The sequence below is a fragment of the Centropristis striata genome, chromosome 5 (assembly GCF_030273125.1).
Source record: "Centropristis striata isolate RG_2023a ecotype Rhode Island chromosome 5, C.striata_1.0, whole genome shotgun sequence".
Taxonomy (NCBI): domain Eukaryota; kingdom Metazoa; phylum Chordata; class Actinopteri; order Perciformes; family Serranidae; genus Centropristis; species Centropristis striata.
The window spans coordinates 3,571,895-3,590,752 of NC_081521.1; the positions used below are offsets into that span (position 1 = coordinate 3,571,895).

At 33.8% G+C, this 18,858-nt stretch overlaps 1 protein-coding gene across 2 annotated transcripts in view; it reads left to right on the forward strand.

Moving 5' to 3' along the window:
- The first annotated feature begins 732 nt into the window (after positions 1–732).
- The window catches only part of LOC131972208 (E3 ubiquitin-protein ligase Itchy-like), a 39,968-nt gene continuing 21,842 nt past the window's right edge, over positions 733–18,858 (forward strand). For both annotated transcript variants that reach the window (XM_059333994.1, XM_059333995.1), the window contains exons 1-4: positions 733–848; positions 12,032–12,141; positions 13,324–13,465; positions 16,388–16,512. In XM_059333994.1, coding sequence (XP_059189977.1) covers positions 12,054–12,141; positions 13,324–13,465; positions 16,388–16,512 — 355 coding nt within the window. In that variant the 5' untranslated portion in view covers positions 733–848; positions 12,032–12,053. The remainder of the gene's footprint in view (positions 849–12,031; positions 12,142–13,323; positions 13,466–16,387; positions 16,513–18,858) is intronic.

Genomic DNA, 18,858 nt, shown 5'->3' on the forward strand with positions numbered 1-18,858 from the left:
CTACATTTAGCTATATATATATATATATATATATATATATATATATACAGTACAGGCCAAAAGTTTGGACACACCCATCTCATTCAATGCGTTTTTCTTTATTTTCATGACTATTTACATTGTAGATTCTCACTGAAGGCATCAAAACTATGAATGAACACATATGGAATTATGTACTTAGCAAAAAAAGTGTGAAATAACTGAAAACATGTCTTGTATTTTAGATTCCTCAAAGTAGCCACCCTTTGCTTACTAGAATATAAGACATGTTTTCAGTTATTTCACACTTTTTTGTTAAGTACATAATTCCACATGTTTTCATTAATAGTTTTGATGAATTTACAATGTCAATAGTCATGAAAATAAAGGAAAAACATTGAATGAGAAGGTGTGTCCAAACTTTTGGCCTGTACTGTATATATATATATATATATATATATATATATATATATATATATATATATATAAAATCTGCTTTAGACCACAAATCGTCCCTCTGATGTTGCATTTTCGTCCACTTGAAAACTACCACCACTAAAATACTTGTATGGCGAGAAATCCACGATGTTCTTTTCTACCGAGTTTCTATCCAGGTCGTTTAACGCATCAGCATATTTACAGGCTGTCCATTGGTCCATCCCGTTCTAACTCTGGACCAATCACAGCGCAGAGGGGGGCAACGCGTCCCCGCCCCCTCCCGGACTTGTTTCGATCACGTGACGTATTCCGAGGAAGATGGTGGAAGTTTGTTCTTCCCCGAAGTGAAGCTGAACATCCTGCAGACAAACCGGGGACTGGACTCACCTTCAGCGGCTACACTCTGCCCCAACAGCTGCCTCCAGACCCGGGTAAGTCACGAGCGACCACTCGGTGTCTCAGCGGGAGAGTTTGTTGTGTCGCAGCCGTTGGTAGTGAGGTGTTTCAGCCATGATGACATGAGCTAACAGCTAGCAGACAGACAGACAGGCAGGTTTATGCTAGCAGGCTGTCAGACTGAGACCAGCTGACACTCAGCATGTCCTCAGCAGCTCCTCCATTACTCTAAATACATATACTCGGTGTTTAAAGTGAGAGCAGGCTGCTAGCTGACCAGGACACAGTGTTCCTCCCTGGTGGTAGCGGTAGCTCCTCTTCCAGTCCCAGTTAGGAGACATTAATTATGTAATCTTTGCCAACATTTGCTAGCTTAGCATACCAACAAGTGAGTGAAGGAGGGGGATGAATAATGAACGCAGATTATAGCTACTAGTATCAGGGTTCCCACGCGTCCTGGAAAAGCTGGAAAACAGACAGAGAAAGAGACAAATTGATTACAAAGAATTGCAAACAATCACAAAGAGATGCAAAATTACACCAAATGTTAATTCTGTTAACTATTGCATCAATAACAACCATACAATAATATATTTGGAATATATTTAACAATGCATAACGAGTACTTTTACTTTTGACACTTTAAGTACATTTTGATGCTACGTATAAAATATGAAATGAAAATATTGTACTTATACCTCCTCTACATTTAGCTATATATATATATACCTCCAGTACATTCAGCTATATATATATATATATATATATATATGTATATATATATATATATATATATACTTTTGACACTTTAAGTAAATTTTGATGCTACGTATAAAATATGAAAGGAAAATATTGTACTTATACCTCCAGTACATTTAGCTATATATATATATGTATGTATAAGGTAGCGGTAGCTCCTCTTCCAGTCCCAGTTAGGAGACATTAATTATGTAATCTTTGCCAACATTTGCTAGCTTAGCATACCAACAAGTGAGTGAAGGAGGGGGATGAATAATGAACGCAGATAATAGCTACTAGTATCAGGGTTCCCACGCGTCCTGGAAAAGCTGGAAAACCAATTTTCCAGTCATGGAAAACATGTTGAAAATTAGAAAAAAGGTTAAAAACTTTTTTTTTTAAAGTTAACCTGGAAAAGTATTTATCCTTCCCCTGGCTTGTGAGCATTTCTTTATTTCCACTGTTGTTAGCATGAATGAATGAATGTGATTTAACATTACAGCTATCACTCAGTCAGTTTGACTTTATTCACGAGTTAAGAGACTAGGGTTGTCATGATACTAAAATTTTCTACTCGATACCGATACTCAAGGACAGTGGTGGAAGAAGTATTCAGATCCCGTACTTAAGTAAAAGTAGTAATACAAAACTATGAAATGACTCCACTACAAGTAAAAGTCCTGCATTCAGAACTTACTTAAGTAAAAGTACAAAAGTATCAGCATCAAAATCTACTTAAAGTATCAAAAGTAAAAGTACTCATGAGGCAGATTGGTTCCACTCAGATTGTTTTATATATTCTAAATATCTTATTACATTATTTGTATTGATGATTTTATGTAAGCAGGGTTTTAATTTTGTAACGATATGGCTCATTTAAGTACTTAATATACTGTTATAAGATTTAATAAAATAAAAAAAGTATAATCACCTTAAATTGATCATGTTTTATGTTAAATCTCCACCTGAAAAGTAACTAAAGCTGTCAGCTAAATGTAGTGGAGTAAAAAGTACAATATTTGCCTCAAAATGTAGTGGAGTAGAAGTAAAAAGTTACAGAAAATAGAAACACTCAAGTAAAGTACAAGTACCTCAAAATTGTACTTAAGTACTGTACTTGAGTAAATGTACTTAGTTACTTTCCACCACTGCTCAAGGAAAACATTCAATACTCGATACTAAAAACAAAGACCCCAAAATTTAACAGAAATATTTTTATGAACAAGAAAAATGCAACATGTAAAAATTAACAGAACCACAAGTTAAATATGTCTAGTAAGAAACTGCAACTATAATAACGAGCTTCAGATACTCGATACTTTTGAAAATGAGTATACAACATTTTAGTATCGATACTTTTTTGAGTATCGATACTTTTGACAACCCTAGTCATAGGGGGAGAACTTAATATCTGCAAGTTTTCTTCGATAAAAGTAAATGCTATGTAGTATGTAGTAGAGCTGGGCGATATGGATCAAAAGTCATATCCTGATATATTTAGGCTGAATACTGATATAAGATATACAGTATATCCTGATATTTTAATTGCAAAGTGAGCGCAAATGTTCAGTCAAAGTCAAATATGACATGTCACAAGTAGTTTTATTGAAACCGTTTATTTAAGTGAACATAAATACTGTGTAACGCTAAAGCTGCCAGCTAAATGTAGTGGAGTAAAAAATACAATATTTGCCTCAAAATGTAGTGGAGTAGAAGTATAAAGTTACATAAAATGGAAACACTCAAGTAAAGTACAAGTACCTCAAAACTGTACTTAAGCAAATGTACTTAGTTACTTTCCACTACTGTATTTATCCCTTTTCGACCAATGCTGGTTCTGGTTCGCAGTTGGTTCCACTTGTGAACCTTCTCAGAACTGGTTTCATTTTCCACAGACGAGACTTGCGTCATTACGTCATTATGTCATTATGTCACTGTTTACATTTTCATTTTCCTAGAAATGCTCGTGCCAACTTCAAGCATAATAACAATGGCGGACTACATCGTCTCTCTACAATTGTTGCTCCTCGCCACAGACCACTGCTCTGATTTTATGTCCATAGTGAAGCTTAAAAATGGTCAACATTTTGTTGGTCTTGTTAGTTTACATTTTCTTAGGGTAGGGCTCATTTAAACTACTAAATATACCGTTTTGTGCTTAAATAATATAAGCTATATGCTATAATCATATAAGTGAACATAAATACTGTATAACAACAGGAGTACTTTTTTAAAAAAAATCAAAGCTCCATAAAGTGCACATTTAAATTAAAAAAAATCAGCCGATGAAATAAAATAGGCCAATCTTTTTCTGAAATAAATATGTTTATATGAGAAAAGAATAACAAACATGACACAAGAACTAAATATGACAAACCCTAGTAAGGGCAGCTTTTATATACAGTACAGGCCAAAAGTTTGGACACACACCTTCATCATTCAATGCGTTTTTCTTTATTTTCATGACTATTTACATTGTAGATTCTCACTGAAGGCATCAAAACTATGAATGAACACATATGGAATTATGTACTTAACAAAAAAAGTGTGAAATAACTGAAAACATGTCTTGTATTTTAGATTCCTCAAAGTAACCACCCTTTGCTTACTAGAATATAAGACATGTTTTCAGTTACTTCACACTTTTTTTGTTAAGTACATAATTCCACATGTGTTCATTAATAGTTTTGATGAATTTACGATGTCAATAGTCATGAAAATAAAGGAAACGCATTGAATGAGAAGGTGTGTCCAAACTTTTGGCCTGTACTGTATATAAAGAAAGTTGTTTTTTTTACTATATTGATATATGCGATATGGTCTAATTCTATATCACATTTAAAAATATATTGATATAACTTTTAGTTTAGTTTAGTTTAGTTAGACTTCTTAAAAAAACGTAAACTTATTGAAGCTGTTAAACAGTGTTTCCCAGCAGCAGCAACAGTTGTGACTGCAGAGTTTTGTCTGGTGGATAATTGGAGGAGTTATGTGGCAGAAACAGATAAGCAACTAAGAAAAGAGACAATGAGTTTATTGTCACAGTTATTAGGCGTCAGCAGCTTTCCACGGTTTGTTGTGTTAGTTTGTGTCCTCGTCTGCTACGTTGTTCTTCAGTATCAAATGTTTATTTATCTGCTGAGGGAACAGTGAAGCTGGCTGCTGTTTGCCTTTCTGTTTCCTTTGTTCACCCTCCTGGTGTGGGAATTATGTTCACCAGCTGAATGACTTATGATCTCATCAGGAACTCTACAGGACAAAAGTTTGGAAACAACTTAGACTTTCTGTTCACAAAGTCTTTAAAAACGAGTATGGATTCTTTGGATTTCTGGATGTGTTTACTGCATGATCAGACTTTACCTTTATTCAATTGAACCATTTTCCTCAATTAACCTTTAGGTATACATTAATGTTACCAGATCATTGTTGAATAAATGTTAACAACAGAAAAGAAGGGCTTAGTTTTAGGGTTGAGAAGATTTGGAAGAGTCACAACCAAGGTTATTATAGTTAACAAAAACTAGAATTGAAAAAACATTTTCGTTAACTGAAATAAAAATAAAAACGAGAGTTTTTAAAAAGAACGATAACTAACTGAAACTGTATTTTGTGGTTACAAAACTAACTAAAACTAACTAAAATTATAGTGAAAATGTCCTTCGTTTTCGTCTTTGTCAACTTTTTTCATCCGTAAACCTTTTTGGTTGATATGAAATCTATTTCATCTATCTGGTTTTATGACTTAATAAACTTATTGGGGCTAAGATGGATCAGACAAAGGAAATAAGGGAAACATTTATTGTGACTTTTTTAAAATCTGGCACCCAACAAATACCCCATTACAAAAAAACTAAAACTAATAAAAACTTAACTAAAAGTAAGCATTTTCCAAAAAATAAAAACTAATTAAAACTAGCAAACTCACTCTAAAAACTCATTAAAACTAACTGAATCTGAAAACAAAAAATCACAATGAAATTAAAACTAAAACTACTGAAAAATCCAAAACTGTTATAACCTTGGTCACAACTTCAATGTAAAAGTAAAACAAACAAATCACAGTTTACATTATTAGCTTTAGCTCTTTGGCGTTTGAGAGTTTGGATACAAAAATCCCAATAAATCTCAACTGTGTTCATATTTCTGACAAAAGAAACAAGATTTCAGATTTATACATTAAGGAAAGAAGGAAACACAAAGTCTAATCAATAAAAACCCAAAGACCTGATAATTAGAGTAAAATGTGTTCTAATAAGTGACTCTTTATATAATAATCATGTTTATTTTGTTGCAAAGTACAGCAATGAAACTATAATCTTTTTTTGTACAAATCTGATCTTGCTTCCAAACGTTTGTCCTGTAGTGTGACTCGTGTGTTATCATGGTGACAATCAAAGATGAGAGAAAGATCTGTTACTAGTTTAGTCAGACTGAATGTTATCAAACAGAAACAGGAATCCTGAAGCTGTTTCCTTAAAGCGTCATAATGGAAGAACCAGTTTGTCCCTTATGATAAAGTTTGTCATCATGAAGGTATGTTTTGGCGATATGCACCATTGTTTTGTACACTTAGTCATGCTGTAAACAGTTTCTCTATGAGTTAACCAGTCCAAAACAAGACTCATAACAGTATATTAACAAGTACAACTACAAAGACAAGCAAAAGGACACAAAGCATAAAAAAAAGACCCAGAACTACTACAAAAAGATGGTAAATAACCAAAAAGAGACACAGAACCACAACTAAGACAAGGAAACAACCATAAAGTGATGCAAAACATCACCAAACAACAACAAAAATTACGCAAAATTACAAAAAAAAGGGCACCAAATTAATGGAAAGAGACAAAATGACTACAAAGAATTGCAAACAATCACAAAGAGATGCAAAATTACACAAAATGTTAATTTTGTTAACTATTACATCAATTATAACCATGCAATAATGTATTTGGAATATATTTAACAATCTGCATAACAAGTACTTTTACTTTTGATACTTTAAGTACATTTTGATGCTGATACTTTTGTACTTTTACTTCAGTAAGTTTTGAATGCAGGACTTTTACTGTAGTGGAGTAATTTCACAGTGTGGTATTAGTACTTTTACTTTTAAAGTTTAAGTTATTTTTAAAGTTTGTCATCATGAAGGTATGTTTTGGCAATATGCACCATTGTTTTGTACACAAGCAAAAGGACACAAAGCATCCAAAAAAAGACACAGAACGACTACAAAGAGATGATAAATAACCAAAAAGAGACACAAAATTACCAGAAAAAGACACAAAATGACTAAAAAAGACAGAACGACTAAAAATAGATGGTAAATAACCAAAAAGAGATACAAAATTACCAAAAAGAGACACAAAAAGACACAAAATTACCAGAAAAAGACACAAAATGACTTAAAAAGACACAGAATATCTATAGAGGGATGGTAAATTACCAAAAAGAGACACAAAATTACCAAAAAGGGCACAAAATTACCAGAAAAAGACACAAAATGACTTAAAAAGACACAGAATATCTATAGAGGGATGGTAAATTATCAAAAAGAGACAGAAAATTATCAAAAAGAGACAGAAAATTACCAGAAAGACTCAAAATGACCAGAAAAAGACTCAAAATGACCAGAAAACGACTCAAAATTACCAAAAAAGACACAAAATTACCAGTAAAAGACTCAAAATTACCAAAAAAGACACAAAATTACCAGAAAAAGACACAAAATGACTAAAAAGGGCACAGAACGACTACAAAGAGATGGTAAATAACCAAAAAGAGACACAAGAAGCTAACTTGAGAATACAATTTTAGCCTCAACAAGTGTTTTTTCATGTTTTTCTGATCTGGGTTCAGGTGATGACATCATTGGGCTCTTCGAGAGCACAACACCCGAAATAATTTAGTTAAGAAACCAAGTCGTGGAGGTGGTTTTAGAGTTTAATATTCAGCGAACACCTCGTCTATAAAACAGTCGAGCTGCTTGTGAAGCTGCAAAGTCAGCTGTTGCTATGAATTATTGACAGAGCCTGAAGCAGTCAGCCAGAGTGAAAGTTTAGCCAGCAGCTCCTCACTTTCTCTGCTCCGCCGTGAGCAGAAAGGACCAGATAGACAGACAGAGGAGCGTTTATTATTTATTACTCAGTGACGCACTGACAGGTTCTACCAAAGATCACAGCAGCTGATTCCTTTATCTCTCATTAACACATCTGTCAGTGGTTCAGGAGTTAATATTAGGGCTGGGCGACATGGACCAAAAGTCATATCCCGATATATTTATAAACTAGGAGTGGCGATCTGGCCCTAAAAGAATATCACGATATTGCAGGCATTTTTTGCGATAACGATATTATTGATGAATATAGATATAGAAGAAGAAGATATTTGGAGATACCTAAAAAGATATAGAAAATAAAAGTATAAATAAATTAAAATCTAAAATGTAGTGTGAAGTACAAATCTCAACAGTTGCCAAATACAAAATGTTTTACTCTTGACTCTTGAGTATGAGCAAATAATAAAAATAACCATTTAGGGGTTCTGGGGGCATATTTTAATGAAATTTTGTAAAGGAGAATAAAGGTTCTTGTATGTTTTATTTAAGGCATCTTATTTTGACAGTCTTCTTGTCTGTGGTGGATTCTCTTAACACACTGTGCTCTTATTTTGAAAGCTGCATGTGTTTAGTGACAGGGAGTAAGTAGCTTTTTGTGATTAAAACAACTTTAACCACTAAATCAAGAAGTAGGATTGTTGCCAATATCATGATATGAAACATTTTTTAACCATAAAAAAAATATACAGATATTATCGTGAACAATACGATGTGGCACAGCCCTACTATAAACAACAACTAGGGGAGTCCAGGGCATGCACCCTGGAGAATTTTTTTCATAAAACCCTAAATTTGGTGCCTCTCACAGATTCTAATGCCACTATCCATCATATACACTGATCTTAATCATTGCATATTTTAATGAAATATTGTAAAGGAGAATAAAGGTTCTTTAACTTTACGATCACTAAATATGGTTTGTTTCTGAATTTACATAATTGATGTAAACTGGAGTGTTGTTGTCGTATTTATTTAGTTTAAAAGACCCTAATGCATTGTAAAATAATGAATATAATTATTTAAGATATTATAAAAGATAATAATATTAATGTAGTTGAAATATTATAACATTATAGAACTGGAACATTGAATAAAACACAATAACCATTTTGCACAAACATGTCAGCATTCATATTGGACTTATGAGAACAAATCCCAAATCTTAACTTCTCAAGTTACATGACTCAATGGTGAAACAACAAGCATAATTCATCACAGAAGAGGAAATGATACAAATTTCTTCATAATGCTGCGTTTACACTATAGCAGCAGTGTTACAAAATGGCCTCGCACCGTTTTAAGTGTTGCTCAAGCTTGTGAATGTCTCCTCACATGAACCACGGTCAGTTAAATGCATCAAATCTCGCCTCTCTGTCTGCACCCCAGTACACAGATAGCTAGCATAGCGTTAGCTAAATAGCATCGTATCAGTGGTGCAATGACAGCTGTGATACTATCTATGAATTACAAATTCTACTTTCACTGATTTAGCGCACTTTAATGTATTTTAATCAGAATAAGAAATACTACAATTGCTTTTGTAGCTGCTGTATACAAATAAAAATAGAAATAAGTATGTAAATAAGATAAAGATTTTTTTAAAGCACACTACACTAAATATACAACGACAATATCAAATATAAACAATAGGTCTCAAGTAAATAAAGATATGTGCAAATATAAATAAAATAGAGATAGATATATACAAAAATATATATATACAGTGGAGGAAGAAGTATTCAGATCCCTTACTTAAGTAAAAGTACTAATACCACCCTGCAGAATTACTCCACTACAAGTAAAAGTCCTGCATTCAAAACGTACTGAGGTAAAAGTATAAAAGTATCAGCATCAAAATTCACTTTAAGTATCAAAAGTAAAAGTACTCATTCTGCAGAATAAATATTGATGCATTTATGTATGTAGTTTTTTAATTTTGTCAAGTTAGGGCTCATTTTAACTACCTAATATACTGTTATGAGGTTAACTTAAAAAAATGTCTAATCGCTTTAAATTGAGCCTAATTTACTTCACAAACTTGTTTGATATATTTTTCATATGGATATATCGCCCAGCCGTACCCTGCGAGCCTGCAGGAACTGTCCCTTCTAGGATCAGACCCCTGTAGTAACTCGGGTTGTCAAAAGTATCGATACTAAAACGTTGTATCCGGATACAATACTCATTTTCAAAAGTATCGAGTATCTGAAGCTTGTTATCATAGTTGCCGTTTCTTTTGGCACAACTGTTTTTTATTATAAATATTTAACCTGTGGTTCTGTTCATTTTTTTTTATATATATATTTTTTTAAATTATTATTAATTTAAACAAAACACAACATAAGTCACCAATGGACAAACACAGTAAAAAATAAAAAAAATAAAGAAAAAGAACAACAACAACAGAATCACAAAACCAACCTAAATAAATAAATAAATAAAACAACAATAAATAAGAACTTTAACACATTAAATAACATTAAAACTATTACACCACATACATAATTACCACATAAAACATACAGTATATCAGTAAACTTAATAACCTAAGAGAAAATATTCTGTTCTGTTCATTTTTACATGTTGCATTTTTCTTGTTAATAAAAATATTTCTGTTAAATTTTGGGGTCTTTGTTATTATCCTTGTGGTATCGAAAATGGTATTGAATGTTTTCTTGAGTATCGGTATTGAGTTGAAAATTTTAGTATCGTGACAACCCTAGTAGTAACTAGGTATACCTGGATAGATATTTGTTAGAAACAGCTTGTTTTTGCAGTCAGGTGTATTTGGCCCTGAGGTTCAGAGCAGCAGCGTATTCTGCAGTCACTTTAAAGTTGAAGCTGCAGTGCAGAAGACTGGTTTAACAGGCGATATTTCACAGTGAGCAGGCTGATCGTCAGGCTGCAGGCTGACCTTTGTCTCCTCCTCGTCTCTCCTTTATTACCTGCCATGATGGTGCAACGTCTGTGTGTTTCACATGACGGGGAACTCCAACAGAGTGGAAAGCTCCCATCTGTAAAGACTGATGCTCCAGATGAGCGTTATTACATTACATTACCGTACATTACATTACATTACATTCATTTGGCAGACATTATGGTCCAAACCAACTTACAGTAAGTGTGTTTGGCCTCCAAAAGGAAAAAGCACAAGATGTAATCCAAAATATAATATTTGTAGTAGGGCTGGGCGATATATCGATATACAAATATATTGATATATTTTTTAATGTGATATGGAATTAGACCATATCCCATATGGGTCAATGACGTGATCTAACGCAGTGTCAGTTGGTGTAACCATTATTTTTTTTCATAAAAATCCAATTATTTACAGGAAAATAAATGTGAACTTAAATGAGAAAATAATACAATCCATGTTTACATTGCAACATTATGGTATATAACATATTTTACATAAATAGTCTAAACTTACGGAAAAAATGGTTGTTTTAAGAATATGTTCTGCTCAATATTGATGGAATGTGTAAATGTAGAAATACTCAGAAATATGTTTTTTTTAAATTAAGTAATTAAATGTACAAGTCCACTTAAATACACTGTAGGTGGATAAAGTTTATATGAATATATATATTTATAATTAATTTGTAGTTTCACCATTTGACATCTTGCCAACCCTTATTTGTCACTGACCCTTACATCGATTTAAATATATTCTTTTCTTTTTATATTTATAAATGCTGCCCTTGCTAGGGTTTGTCATATTTAGTTCTTTTGTAATGTCTGTTATTCTTTTCTCATATAAATATATTTTTTGGCTTTTAACATTGCCTTTAATAGGCAATTTTTTTATTTAAATGTGCACTTTATGGAGCTTTGTGTTTTGTGTTACAGTACTTATGTTCACTTAAATTAACGGTTTCAATAAAAGTACTTGTGACTTGTCATATTTGACTTTGACTGAACATTTGCTTTGTGATAATAATATCGTGATATATATCGTATATCGATATTCAGACTAAATATATCCGGATATGACTTTTGGTCTATATCGCCCAGCCCTAATTTGTAGTATTTTCAATTTTCTTGAAATTGTAGTATTTTTTTTTTTTTTTCAACCCTAAGCTTGGGCGTGGTTGGTAACACCTTAATTATTTTTTATTACACTATTAACAAGTCAAGAAAACATCCTTATCTTAATAATTAAGGTTTTACCAACCACGCCCAAGCTTAGGGCTGGGCGATATGGACCAAAATACACACATTATTTTTTGGAAGTTTTTTATATTGTGGGCTAAACACACTTGATCTAAATGATCTCAGCATACAGATGAGATATCTTGAACCAGTGGTTTGTCACCAGCCTAATGAATTAATGAATGTGTGTTGTGTGTTCTGCAGGCCTTCCCCCCAGCCCTATGTCATGGCAAGTGGAGTCACCAAGCCAGGCACTACCAACGGGTTCCCTGCTGTCTTATTCACACCTATGAAGGCACAGCTACAAATCATTGGTAAGTCTTTGTAAAAAAAATTTTTTTTTAAAGTTTCGATATAGCTCAAATTTGAGCTGTGATCCTTGCTCCAGGCAAGCTGTTTTATATATATATATATATATATAAATGCTGCCCTTACTCTGGTTTGTCACATTTAGTTCTTTTGTAATGTTTGTTATTCTTTTCTCATATAAATATATTTATTTCAGAAAAAGATTGGCTTACTGTATTTCATAGGCTGTTTTTATTCAAGACATTTTTATTTTAATGTGCACTTTCTGGAGATTTGATTTTTTTCAAAAAGTTACTCCTGTTGTCATACAGTATTTATGTTCACTTAAATAAACGTTTTCTATAAAAATACTTGTGACATGTCATATTTGACTTTGACTGAACATTTGCTCTCACTTTGCGATAAAAATATCAGGATATATATCGTATATCGATATTCAGTCTAAATATAATCGGGATATGACTTTTGGTCCATATCGCCCAGCCCTAACTCATAGTCATAGCTCCACCTACTTGCAACTTCCAATTTTCTTAAAATTCATGTCTTGTGATCTAAACAAACAACATCTACAAAAACATTTTGTTTAGAAATTTGTTTTGTAAATTGTAATATAAAGGGAATAGCAGATTACTGGAAGGAGGAAAAGGGTGGAGAAAGTGAGAGGAAACTGAAAGGCCACCAAGCTTTTTGAAATCTCATCCTCAGTGTGTGTCATGTATCGGGATATGACTTTTGGTCCATATCGCCCAGCCCTATTATGAATGTTCCACAGCTTGACCAGTCCTCTGTTGCCCCTGTCCCAACTTTTTTTTATATATCTTACAGGAATTAAATGCAGAATAAACATGCATTTAAATTTCAGTATGTCGAAAGGTTTTATATTCTGGTTTTAGTTTTAATTTAAATTTTCCACAGCATCCCAACTTTTTAAAAATCTGTTCTGTAATTGTTTGGTGATGTTTGTCCATTGCCTAAGTGACATCTTGAGACAATCACTGCTGCTGCTGAGCTAAATACATTTTGCACGTGTAAAAAAAAGCTGCAGCCATGTTCTCCTGTTCTGCTTTTCATTTAAAAGTGCATCCTGTTCCTGAATTATTATTATTTTTTTCTATTTCTCTGTCGTTCTGCAACCAACATGACTGACTCCCACGGCACGTTTCTCTCTTTCTGTTTCTCTGTTCCAGTGCTGTCAGCAAAACTGAAAGAGAACAAGAAGAACTGGTTTGGTCCCAGTCCTTATGTGGAAGTGACAGTCGACGGCCAGTCCAAGAAAACCGAGAAATGCAACAACACCCACAGCCCCAAATGGAAGCAGCCGCTCACTGTGTGAGTCAAAGTCTAGCAGGGATGCATGCTGGGATTTGTCTTGTAGGACACGGAGTGAATTCTAATGTTTGATTGTAAACGTCCTGGAGGCAATTTACTCCTCTCTGATAGACATCTTAACCTTATTATTATTCCCCAATGTCTGAAAAATGTTGCCAGTCTGGTGTTCCAGGCAGCTCAGAACAACAACGTTGTTTACAAAGGGCTTATATTCTCAGGTTTGACTCTATGTGAGCACACATTGAAGTTAAGTGTTGAGCACTTGTTGAATTACAGACTGTTCAGGTACTTCAAAGTATTGTCCGTTGGCAACTAGCCATTATTTTTGCAGTACATGAGCTATTAAAGGTCCCTAAGTGAAAGTAGTAGCAGTTTTATCAGTAATAGCAGCCTTTAGTTGCTTATCAAGAATGTTGTTGTACTCCATATATCAGGGGTCTCACACTCAAATTACCTGCGGGCCGCTGGAGGGAGTGTCAAAATGACCAAAAAAAGACACAAAATACTAAAAAAGACACAAAATTATTGGAAAAAGACTCAAAATTACTAAAAAAAAAGACACTAAATGACAGAAAAAAATGAAATTACTTAAAAAAGACACAAAATGACAGAAAAAAAAATTACTTAAAAAGACACAAAATAACCAAAAAAAGACACAAAATGACTGAAAAAACACCGAATTACTTAAAAGACACAAAATGACAAAAAAATACACAAAATTACTAAAAAAAGACACAAAATGATTAGACAAAGACACAAAATTATTAGAAAAAGACACAAAATTACCAAAAAAAGACACAAAATCATTAAAAAAAGACACAAAATTACAAAAAAAGGACACAAATTGGCCAAAAAGAAGACACAAAATTACATTACATTACATAACATTTCCACTTCTTCTGGTAACAACAACACGGCAGATAATAAACGTGGTCTTTGGGTATTTTGCTGCATTCACGTGGTTCTCCAATGGTCTCACTTTCCAAGTTGGGAAGCCTTAAACTGTGGTGTCTTTTCATGAGATTTCTAGTGTTCCTCAGAGTTTCAGTTATTTAGGGCTTGGCAATTGGTAGGAAGCATAACTTGGAAAAAATATGGCGCGTCATTTCGTAAGAAAACTCCTTTGGACCTTGGGGAGCTTCAACAAAGCATGTGAAAATAGACTTCCTTAAAGTTGTATAAAATTACTAATACAACATATGATCTTGATAAAGATGTTTTGCCTGCAGCAGTTCTTGTCTTGAATGAGTCACCAGGTTGATGGGAAGCATTTTTCCCCCTAGAGTGTAACTCTTAAGTTCAGGATAATTAATGGTGTGTGTTCAGTTTTACAGAAAAGATATGCTATCTCCAAGTGGTTACAAGAAAAAATACCACAAAGTGGTGAGAGATCATGTCCGGTTCATTTACAGGAATCCTGTTCCCAAATGTCTACTCGCTCTTCCACTCACCATGTGACTCTCTGCAGTCCAACATATTCACACATCAGATGTCCTCTTTACTTCAGCCTGTCCAGGACCACTGACCTTCTTAAAATAGACTCCTACAGTATCGCTTAGTTATTATGTAACAAGTGTTTACTATGGGATGTAATGGGACCTGAGGCATGTGCCCACAAATGTTTTTCCCCCAAGTGTGCTAGCTAAACGACGGTAGAGACACTCGTCGTCTCTGAATAGCTCCTGAACTTTATTATCGGTTGCTTTCACGACAAGACAAAGACAAATTTTGCTGCTCACACATCCACAGTGGCTGATGGATGCAAACAACCAGCTGCATTCACTTCTCCTTTTTTTTTTTTACTGTATAAAAAAACCTCTTAACTGTGGTTTGGATTTACTGAAAGGATTGATACATTAGAAACCCTATTAACCCATTTAAGGCGGGAAAGTATTATTGCATTTCTAACATTAAAACCGGGGGCGATGTTACATTTTTCTACCATTAAAGGCGGGAAAGCGGATACGTCGTTTTGTAGTATTTGTAGTTTTTGTATTTTTTTCCACCTGTTTTCGGTCTCTTGGCCAATGAAATGGATCAGAATACATGTGGGAGTGTCGCAATGCAACATGGAAACTTTGAAATCATCACCAAAAAAAGACACAAAATGACCAAAAAAAGACACAAAATTACAAAAAAAAAAGACACAAAATTACTAAAAAAAGACACAAAATTACTAAAAAAAACCCACAAAAAGACACAAAATGAGAATACATGTGGGAGTGTCGCAATGCAACATGGGACTCTTCCAGAACTTTGAAATCATCACCAAAAAAAACACAAAATGACTAAAAAAAGGCACAAAATGACCAAAAAAAGACACAAAATGACTAAAAAGACTGTTGAGTTTTGCAATTTACACTACAGATTTATTAATACAGACTATAAAACCATTTTCTATATATTTTTCAGTATTTTTTAATATCGTCAAGAATATCGTTATCGCAAAAATACCCTGAAATATCGTGATGATCTTTTAGGGCATGGGTTTCAAACTCGCGGCCCGCGGGCCAATTGTGGCCCTCGTGATGATATTTTGTGGCCCCCACCTTGATATGAAAGTTTAATGTGAGTTTTATATGAATGGCACTTTACCGTGTTGTGTGTGGAAGGTCCCTTTAATTACTTTTTTTGGTCATTTTGTTTCTTTTTTAAGTAATTTTAGTTTTTTTCTCTCATTTTGTGTCTTTTTTTGGTAATTTTGTGTCTTTTGTGTCAGGTAATTTGAGTTTGAGACCCCTGTTTTAGGGCCATATCGCCCAGCCCTATAGCGGATTACTGGAAGGAGGAAAAGGGTGGAGACAGTGAGAGGAATCTGGAAAAAGGCCACCGAGCTTTTTGAAATCTCATCCTCAGTGGACATGCGTCATCAGAAAGATAGAATCTGATTGGACGGATGAACTGAATTGTTTGTCTCAACAGGATTGTGACTCCATTCAGCAAACTGGTGTTCCGTGTGTGGAGCCACCAGACCCTGAAGTCAGACGTGTTGCTAGGCATCGCCACGCTGGACGTCAGTGACACGCTCAAGTCCAACGACATGAAGAGTGAGTGTATGAAACACACACACACACACACACACACACAGCTGTTGTATAAACTCTTCCTTCTTGCCTCCAGACTGTTTATTTCACAACAATATGAGCAACAACTCCCTCAGGATGTTCTGTGTGTGTGTGTGTGTGTGTGTGTGTCAAGGTTATAATAGTTTTGGATTTTCCATCAGTTTTAATTTCGTTGTGATTTTTTGTTTTCAAATTCAGTTAGTTTTAATGAGTTTTAAGAGTGAGTTTGGTAGTTTTAATTAGTTTTTATTTGGAAAATGCTTAGTTTTTATTAGTTTTAGTGTTTAGTTTTTTGTAATGGGGTATTTTTTAGGTGCAAGATTTAAAAAAAGTCACAATTAATGTTTCCTTTATTTCCTTTGTCTGATCCATCACAGCCCCAATAAGTTTATTAAGTCATAAAACCAGATAGATTAAATAGATTTCATATCAACCAAAAAGGTTTACGTATGAAAAAAGTTAAAAGACGAATATGACATTACATTTTCACTATAATTTTACTTAGTTTTAGTTAGTTTTGTAACAACATAATTAAATAATAGACTGTAAATGGAAATACATTGAATTAAATTAAGTGAAATAAAGTCAAATAAAATATAAATAACATGACTTTTATTGCATTAATATGGCCATGGCAGGTCTCCATCTATTGACAAATACATCTTTTTTTAGCCTCAAGGAGTCAGTTATTTGTTCCATGTGATAGATTTCCCGGACCTTCTCGGTCCACAGTATGTTGGAGGGTTTTAACCATTTAACAGTAATACATTTAATAGCTGAAACCAGTAATATTTCTACAAGATATTTTTTTCCCCCTTCCAGTTAAGTAATTTGGTATTAGTCCAAACATTACCATCTTGGGATCTTCATTAAAACTTTTCTGGAATACTTTTCCAAGTGCATCAAAAACCTCATCCCAGAATTATTATTTTTTAGGGCATGTCCAAAATGTGCTAGTAATTTTGTGTCTTTTTTTAATAATTGTGTCTTTTTAAAATAATTTTGTGTCTTTTAAAAAAAATAATTTTGTGTCTTTTTTTTTTTGTAATTTAGTGTCCTTTTTTGGGTCATTTTGTGTCTTTTTTGAGTCATTTTGTGTCTTTTTTAAAAATATGTGTATTTTTTGGTAATTATGTGTCCTTTTTTGGTCATTTTGTTTCTTTTTTTGTAATTTTGTGCCTTTTTTTAAGTAATTTAGTGTTTTTTCAGTCATTTTGTGTCTTTTTTTGGTCGTTTTGATACTGCCTTGCCTACTGAGTTTGAGACCTCTGCTTTATGAAATCTAGGACACTAAACAGGACGTGGTGAGGTTTGTCTCACAGTATCGGATTTGTTTTATTGGTTTTCCTGTTAATGAAACTCAAGTGTTTGAAGGTGGAGCTTGTGTCAGTAATCCTGACAGCTACCCATTCTTCTTTCATTTTTTTCAAACTGCTCTTGCAGCTGCCAGCAATGCAAAATGTATCACTTCCTGCACGGTAGAGCTGTGTGGTATTTATGTGTGTGCTGGTTGATGATTGTTTGAAAATATTTATTATTTTATGACACTGTTTAAAGCTGTTGAGGCCTCTTTTTAATCCTCAGGTTACCAGATAATAATACCGAAAGCATTTAAAAGGATTTACAGGTGTAGTTTATCTGAGTCTTTCAAAGTAAAAAGTAAATCTGCTGCTGTTTTTTGTCATCCGAGTCGCCCTTGTAGATTTTTTGGCTGTTTATTTTTGTTTTGTTTCTCATAAAGACTCCATTCAGTCCCATGCTGAGTCATTCTTTATGCATGGACCCAGTCCAGCAGTGCTGATGACGGAGAACCCTTGGTACACATCACATGTCAAATAGCTGATAGATGTGTCAGAACAGTAAAATGAACACTAATCCCCAAAAGTATAATTTGATTTTAATAATACACTTGTAGATTTGAGCCTATAATTGCTACAAATGAGCCATTGTTTACACCAGCAAGAACAACATTCAGCGTGAACAGGACTGTTGGATCTATCTGTGTTGACTTGTTCCTCTTGTTTACTTAATCCTATTTATTCTTCCATGTTTTTTTTCAGTCGACTACTCCTCACAGAGTTTTGGTCTAACATACACTAAAAAATCGACCGGCTCGGCCATGACAAGTGTGCTATGACTTCTTTAAGGGTTTCAGCAACAGGTTTTCAAATTATTGGGCAAAAACACGCCAAAAAATCCCCCCAATGTTACCCTATGGAGAGGCTAGAATGGATGACATCATTGCTAGGGCGCAGAGGTGTCCTGGTGGCTCACTGGTAGACACATACCCTTCCATTCTCTTTGTCACTGTCAAATAAAGCATGGAAA